General features: G+C 34.5%; 1 protein-coding gene across 1 annotated transcript in view; it reads right to left on the bottom strand.

The window, feature by feature from the left end:
- Positions 1-8,434, bottom strand: part of LOC130095105 (butyrophilin subfamily 1 member A1-like) — a 61,997-nt gene continuing 53,563 nt past the window's right edge. The window contains exons 6-7 of the mRNA XM_056261760.1: positions 5,477-5,554; positions 1-536 (exon numbers count right to left, since the gene is read on the bottom strand). Of these exons, the coding sequence (XP_056117735.1) occupies positions 1-536; positions 5,477-5,554 (614 nt within the window). The remainder of the gene's footprint in view (positions 537-5,476; positions 5,555-8,434) is intronic.

Genomic DNA, 8,434 nt, shown 5'->3' with positions numbered 1-8,434 from the left:
TTAATAATCATCACAGATAATCAGTGGTGTGGAGTTTACATATTCCCACTGATACCCCAAACCAACAAATAGAAAGAGTTTCTCATTAAAAGACTGACTGGTGTAAGAGTAGATATGAGACATGGACTCCACTTCATAAAAGGAGACGAGACCCTTCTCATAATCCACAAACACACCGATCCTCTGAAGCTCCACTCTCAGAGACAGAGAGACAGATGGAGACTCAAGAGCCCAATACCTCGTATCTCTCCGTCTCACAGTCCAGTATCCAACATCAGGCCTCAGGCCGAGCCTGCCGCTCCTCTTAATAGATTCTCTGGCCACTCCTAAATCCCACCAAGTTTGATCCTTCACCTGCACCTCAAAGTAAAAACTCCCTGAGGAGGATCCGTCCTTTCCGAGAACACCAAGATATTCATCAAACCTGTGTTTTCCATCATCCACTGCGTTCCGGCTGATTTCATCTCTCACTTGTTTCCCATCATCAGACACGATGAGACGTCGATGAGCTGAATCAGCATCCAGAGTCACTTTCACTGCAGAAAATATAGAAATACTGCTTTACAGACGGGCATATGACAAAATAAAGACAATTATTTATTTTTATAAGAATCATGGTAACTTTAAAACAAGATAATAAAAAATAAACAATTCTGCATTAATTGTAAACTAGATTAAAAAGTTTGTAAGCAAACTTTGAAGTTGTCTTGAGAAAACCAGAGCAGAAAGTCTGAAGTAGTTTAAAAGGTTTGAAGTTGCTAAGGTATTATGGGTGGTTGCTAGGGTGTTTTGGGTGGTTGCTATGTGGTAGCTAGGGTATTCTCGTTGGTTTTTAGGGCTTTGCTAGTGGTTGCTAGGGCATTGCCAGGTGGTGACTAGGGTATTATCAGTGGTTGCTAGGGTGTTCTGGTTTGTTTCTATTGCAATTCTAGGTGGTTGTTATGGAATTGTGGGTGGTTGCTATGGTGTTCTCAGTGGTTATTAGGGTGTCGCTAGACAGTTGCTAGTTGTCACAGATGGTTACTATGGAGTTTTTATATTTTTTTAACCGTTCAATCACCATTTTGAGTTCTTTGCACGCACATGCTTAACGTGTGACACAATTCAGTGCATGTTAAATGATGTTATTAAGGTTATAAACGCAGCAGTAGTTTATGTATTTCTCTTGTGTGTGTTTGAGCGACACATTTGTGAGGAACCGCTAAAATTTCCGCACTTTTGCTCTTTCCACTTCGTCAATGGCAGATCCACGGATGATCATCCCTTTAATATTTGCCCACTTCTTTACGATAGAAATGTTACAGCCACTGTAATTTCTTGAACAATAACATGTGGACATCAAAACACACTCATGAGGGTTTAAACTTTAATTTTGAAGTCGCCATGAATGAACAGTTTGCATATTTAGAAACATATTGATGTATTCCCCTGTGTTGGCGTAGGTTTACAGAAGATTTACGTTGCAAATCTGGTGAAATGGCGTTCATGAACGTCATAAGTAACCCAAACTCACAGCATATGCAGAGATGGCATTTGTTAAACAAGCTGCTAAAACGCACATATATAACACACAATAATGGAATATGTTCTCATAAGATATCAGGCCACTTCTTCATTTCATCCCACACTGTGTTATACACCGCGGGTGTGATAAATATGAACCATCATGTTTAACAGTGTTTTGTACGTGCTCCCACGACATGGCTTCTTTCCTACGGCTAGCTAGGGCCTGACACCCCTGCATCTCTCCCTCAGAGGATTTATTATCAAGCAGCCAATAAGTAATGGCCTAAAATCTTCATAGCCACGCCCTATCAACCAGTTACAGCACCCTAGCAACCATAGGCCATAGGCACGAGGACGCAGGCCGTACTAAAGACACTCATTACTAAAGATTTGAAGGACTCTATAAAAACTCCAGAGTAACCATCTGTGACAAATACCAACTACCTAGTAACACCATAGTAACCACCCAGAACACCATAGAAACCTCCTAGCAACCACACAGAATAGCCTAGCAACCACCCAGAACACCCTAGCAACCACCCAGAACACCCTAGCAACACCATAGCAACCACCCAGAACACCCTAGCAACCACTTGAACACATGAATAAGCCATATCTCAGCACATCTCAGGTGTGTTTAATTGGCGTTGGAGTTGAACCCTGCAGGACTGGACGCAAATTTTTTTTTTGCAGGGTGGTAGGGGAAGAATCATTAATATTCATTGGGGAACTCATCCGCAATTGGTTCGCTGTCACACGTCACTCAGATTGACATGGCAGGTCAAGACGGTGTCCCCGCAAAGATACAGAAGTTCACGAAGTTCGTGAGCGGTCTCCGCACAAATCTCCCGGATTTGGATAACCAAATGTTGACAGGTATGACTTACCTTCGTGAAAGTGTCTGTTGTCACGAAGGAGACGATGTCTGTTTTCTCTATCACATCTCATTAGAGATGCGTCATGGCGAGCCAATCAGGGACGAGTTCCCCAATGAATATTAACGAGTCTTCCCCTACCACCCTGCAAAAAAAAAAATCGCGGACTGGACACCCCTGTGCTAAACGGTTGCTAGGGTACTCTGTTTGGTTGCTAGGTAGTGGCTTGGTAGTTGCCAGTGATAATGAAACTCCAATGGCTGCGTGTCAGAATGAATGATATAAACCAAGCGCAATCCCTTTATGACCTTCTCTATGACACTGTGATCCAGTTATGTGCAATACATAAATTAATAAATGTTTGACAGGATGATGAATTTGGGAAATTAAAATAAATACTTATGAATAGATTTTACTCACCTGTGTGTGTTCTTAAATGTAGGAGAGCTAAGTATAAAACAGAAAGAATGAAGTTATAAAGGGTTCATATCAGAATTAATCTTTAAATCAATAATGAGATCAATCATTTTAATCACTGCTTGAAGAGCAACAAAATCCAAGAAGACTTAACACTGTTTATACTGTATATCCTATAATAAAATATAATGAATTAAAGACATATATGAATACACAGTGTATGAATGCATTGCTTTGCAAAATAATTCAAAAGTAATTAATAGTTTAATAAAGGCATATAAACAAATTCACCTTTTGGTAGAATAATCTTTTGACTGTGTAAAAGTTGATCACGTTCTAAAGAAAATTCAGAAATAGACGAGAAAATAACATTATAGATCTTCTGTAAAGCAGAATCAAACTTGTTGCATTATTTTCCTGTTATCACTGTAAAGCTGCTTTGAAACAATCTGTATTGAAAAAAGCGCTACAGAAATAAAAGTGACTTGATATTGAAATTACAAACAAGTTACAATCATTAGTTGTGTTTATAGTGTGTGTTAACATCACACAAGTACATATGTGACTGAATAAATTATACATATATAATATAACCATTTATAGGACCCAAGATAGACACAAAACTAAATGAATACAAACAGGCTGTTAAGTAGATATTTTATGGCTGAAATCAGACTTTAAATGAACAATTAATCAATAACTTAATAAAGACAGATTCACCATGTTGTATTTTTCTCTTCTCATCCTGTAGTTGTTTGTGTGCTGAAGAAAATTCTGAATAAAGACAAGAGAAAACAGAATTCAGACAACATTAGCATTAATAACATATCATTTCTGATTGAAGAACAATAACACTCAAAAAAATGATGTGTTGGCTTTACTTAACTTTTTTTTGTAAACAGGTTCCACCGGTTCCACATAACTTGGTTTCGTTAAACAAACATAATTTGTTCATGTAACTTCAACATCATGGAAGTCATTTTAAGCCATCCAATTAAACTCTGAGCTGAGTGTTAAATGAACACTGAAGCAGTGTTAAAGTTAATGAGATAATTAAATGAAAAATTGAGTGATGATTGAGCATTATTGAAGACACCTGATGTTAACAAGCAGAATCACTGAAGGAGAAAAAACGTAATTTAAAGTCACCATTATGGAGATGAGTGTTTGTTTTAGTTGGGGTCTTGATCCTCACATTATTAACTTTATATTTTGTCTGGCTGCTTTGTATGAGCTATAGCAGCCAGATGATCAATTAGAAAAAGTGATCTGATGATGTTGGTTGTGTTTTAACATAATCATTATGTCACAATCATTTAACCTGAATCACTGAACTCATATAGAAGCAAATTTCTGAGTTAAGTTTATCTTATGGATTATAGCAGCACTGCCATTGTAGAGCATACCTTTTTTTAGCCCATTCAAAGGAATCCAAATGATCAAAAAGAAAACATTTGTATGCATGCACACACAGACATCAATATTTAGCGTGTGAATCTCAGCAATGGTGAGAAACAGATCACCTCTGAACATAAGCTCAATATTTATTCATGCAGCAATGCATGGGAGCCATGAATGAATTTTGATTGGTGTCACCCATAATGCACTGCAACATGCTTTAATAATTGTCACCATTGTTGAGATTCACAGGCTGATTCTTGATGTCTGTGTGTGCCTATACATAAGCCAATTTGTTTTTTAGAAGTTTCTTTTTTATTGATTTGATCATTTGAATTCCATTGAAAAGGCTAAAAATGGTATGCTCTACAACAGCAGTGCTGTTATAATCTATAAGGTAAACTTAACAGTGGCAATGGCTCATGTATAGGATGTCTAAAAACCGGAAGGTTGGTGGTTATATCCCCAGTTCCACCTGACCAAGTGTCAAGGTGTCACGTTTCAACATATAATGATTATGTTAAAACACAACCAACAGCATCAGATCACCTTTTCTATGTGAACATCTGGCTGTTATAACTCATGTATAGCCAAACATAATTTAAAGTTAATAATGTGGGGGTCAAGAGCCCAACAAAAACAAACACTCATCTCCATAATGGTGACCTGAAATTACGATTTTCTCCTTCAGTGATTCTGCTTGTTAACATCAGGTGTCTTCAATAATGCTCAATCATCACTCAATTATTCACTTAATTATCTCATTAACTTTAACACTGCTTCAGTGTTCATTAAACACTCAGCTCAGACGTTGATTGGATGGCTCAAAATGACTTCCATGATATTGAAGTTACATGAACAAATTATGTTTGTTTAACGAAACCAAGTTATGTGGTGGAACCTGTTTACAAAAAAAAGTAAAGCCAACACATCATTTTTTTGAGTGTACAAATTACAGGAGATATACAAGTATGTGAATACATGTCTGTAAATTAAATATTCTGTGGAAAAAAAAACAGACTTGACATTAATACTGAATTAAATGATTCAATAAAGACAGATTCACCATGTTGCATTTTCCTGTGCTCATCCTGTAGTTGTTTGTGTGCTGAAGAAAATTCAGAATAAAGACAAGAGAAAACAGAATTCAGACAACATTAGCATTAATAACATATCATTTCTGATTGAAGAACAATAACTACATAAATTACAGGAGATATACAAGTATGTGAATACATAATGTCTGTTAATTAAATATTCTGTGGATAAAAAAAACAGACTTGAAATTAATACTAAATTAAATGATTCAATAAAGACAGTTTGTATTTTCCTGTGCTCATCCTGTAGTTGATCGTGTGCTGAAGAAAATTAAGGATAAAGACATTAAGAGGAGAAAACAGCATTAAATATATAGCTTATATATAAGCGGAGGAGACATTTTCCTTAGTAGGCCTACTTCACATCAGGGAACATGATGCGTGAGCCAATACCTTACATGCACCACTGCATAATTCATTTCAACGTGTTTAAACTGTTCAAGAAATAATTTCAATTGTTCTTTTTTTCACCTTTTTTATCTTACATCCACTACACTGTCAACACTTTACTTTCACTTTTTGGGACTCAGTTAAGCTGTATTTACTTCGTATTATTAACTTGAAATGTTTTGTTATTTGAACATAAATGTAGTTGAAATAACTTTATGAAAGTAAAGAGAACTTACTTTAAGTTTTCTATTATCAAATCAAATCAATAAAATCTCTGAAGATCTCAACAGATATGGAAGCATTTGGGTAGCAATATTCAATTTGAAATGTAATATGCAAAATGACAATACAATATGTAAAATGACAATGCATTTCTGTATTTAAATGTACATTTTCCATTACATTTGTGCAACGTTGGTGTAAAAAGAAAATAAATCAATTATATAATTTACATTTGCCATTTCATATACACTAGTTTTAATATGTAAATTAAATACTGATTTTAACGCTTTATAAGTTGCAAAATGAAAATGAAAATGTATTACAGAAATGCTCCATGTTCAAACAAAAACTGTAGCAAAATTATCATTTAAATGTTATTTTTCTTCATTGTATTTACACTCACATGTAGCCTCCTAAGACCTGGTTATCCACATACGTGGACATCACATCAGAGGTGGAAAGTCCAGGGGTCAGAAAGTAAAAGTCCTGCCATATTTTTATTCCACCCACAGCAAAAACTCCAGTGTTAAATGAACTTTACTGGGAGTTTATTTGGATCCAGACTCAAGAGTGTTAAAGTTAATGAGATAATTAAGTGAATAATTGAGTGATGATTGAGATATTATTGAAGACACCAGATGTTAACTAGCAGAATCACTGAAGGAGAAAATCTATATTTTAAAGTGTTTGTTTTAGTTGGGCAGGTGACCTTTAAATGTTTAACTAAAGATTTTGTTTGGCTGTTTTAACAGCTGGATGAACAAAGAGATCAGATCAGATCAGATCAGATCAGATGTTGCAGATCATGTTTAGACATAATCATCATTTGACCTGAATCACTGAAATCATTTAAAGCCTACTCTCTGACTTAAATGTATAATGATCATAACAGCATCACAGTGATTCTATAACATTAGATCCAGATTTTTCAAAATAAACCAAATGATATCTTAAACGTTGCTCTTTCTTTCTTTCTTTCTTTCTTTCTTTCTTTCTTTCTTTCTTTCTTTCTTTCTTTCTTTCTTTCTTTCTTTCTTTCTTTCTTTCTTTCTTTCTTTCTTTCTTTCTTTCTTTATTATTTGTCTCAAACAATCAACATAGATACACAACAACAAAACAATAATTAAAACCACAAAGTAAAACACAACCATCAAAAAATAAATATATATGTATAAATAATAATAATAATAATACCAAAACAACAACAAAAAAAAAAAAAAAAAAAAAAAATTTGTTTGAGAAGGAGCAGGCAGAAGCAATTAGCTTATTTAAACCTGCCCCTATTTAACAAAAATAATAATATTAAAAAGCAAATAAATACGCAGTTACAGCATACATTTTTCTCAGATCTTACATTACTCACAACAATACCTTAACCACAATACTTTCACATTGCAAATTAAGTCCTGTGTTTCAGTCTATACTTATCTATATTGGTCCAATAATGATTTCTTTAATCTATTCTTGAACCGAATGATATTATGGCTCTGTTTGACGTCATTATCCAGTCCATTCCATATAGTTACCCCACAAACTGATATACACATGTTTTTAATAGCAGTTCGTACAAGAGGTTGTTTGAACATACAATATCCTCTTAGATGATATCCCCCATCTCTTTCATTAAACATTGCACTTATGTTAAATTATTTTCTTTGACTTTAAACATAAATTGAGCAGTTTTAAATGTAACAATGTCCATAAATTTTAACAAATGTGAATTAAAAAAACAAAAGATTAGTGTGCTCATAATACCCAGTATGATTTATTATCCGGATTGCTCTTTTTTGTAGTGTGCAAATATTTTGTAAATTACTTTTATAGGTATTTCCCCAAACTTCCACACAGTATAACATGTATGGCAAAATAAGTGTGCAGTAAATAGTATGTAATGTATTTTTATTCAATATATATCTGGTTTTACTCAATATACCAATAATCCTGGCCACACAGCAAAATCCCCAGTGTTAAATTAACACTCTGAGTGTGGACTCATATAAACACTGAAGAAGTGTTAAAGTTAACACTGAAGCAGTGTTAAGGTTAATGAGATAATTAAGTGAATAAGTGAGGGATGATTGAGCATCATTGAAGACACCTGATGATAACAAGCAGAATCACTGAAGGAGAAAACCGTCATTTTAAGTCACCATTGTGGTGATCAGTGTTTGCTTTTGTTGGGCTCTTGACCCTTTAATCATTAACTTTAGATTTTGTTTGGCTGCTGTACGTGAGTTATAACAGCCAGATGAACATATAGAAAAGGTGATCTGATGGTGTTGGTTGTGTTTTAACATAATCATTATTTCACAATCATTTGACCTGAATTACTGAACTCATAAAGAGCCCAAATTAGGTTTAGTTTATAAATTATAGCAGCACTATTCTTGCACAGCATAGTGTTTTAAACTTTTACAAAGTAATCCACAGAAATTTATTTTATACACGTCTCATATAAAAAAAAAAAAATCATTTATTTGATACAGTTTTTAGACACAAAGACATCAAGAATCAGCCTGTGAATCTCAA

Source organism: Rhinichthys klamathensis, unplaced genomic scaffold, assembly GCF_029890125.1.
Source record: "Rhinichthys klamathensis goyatoka isolate OS25496 unplaced genomic scaffold, OSU_Roscu_1.1 h1tg000185l_1, whole genome shotgun sequence".
NCBI classification, from domain to species: Eukaryota; Metazoa; Chordata; class Actinopteri; order Cypriniformes; family Leuciscidae; genus Rhinichthys; species Rhinichthys klamathensis.
Note: the sequence above shows the minus strand (reverse complement) of the source record. Positions and strands in the feature narration are given on the sequence as shown.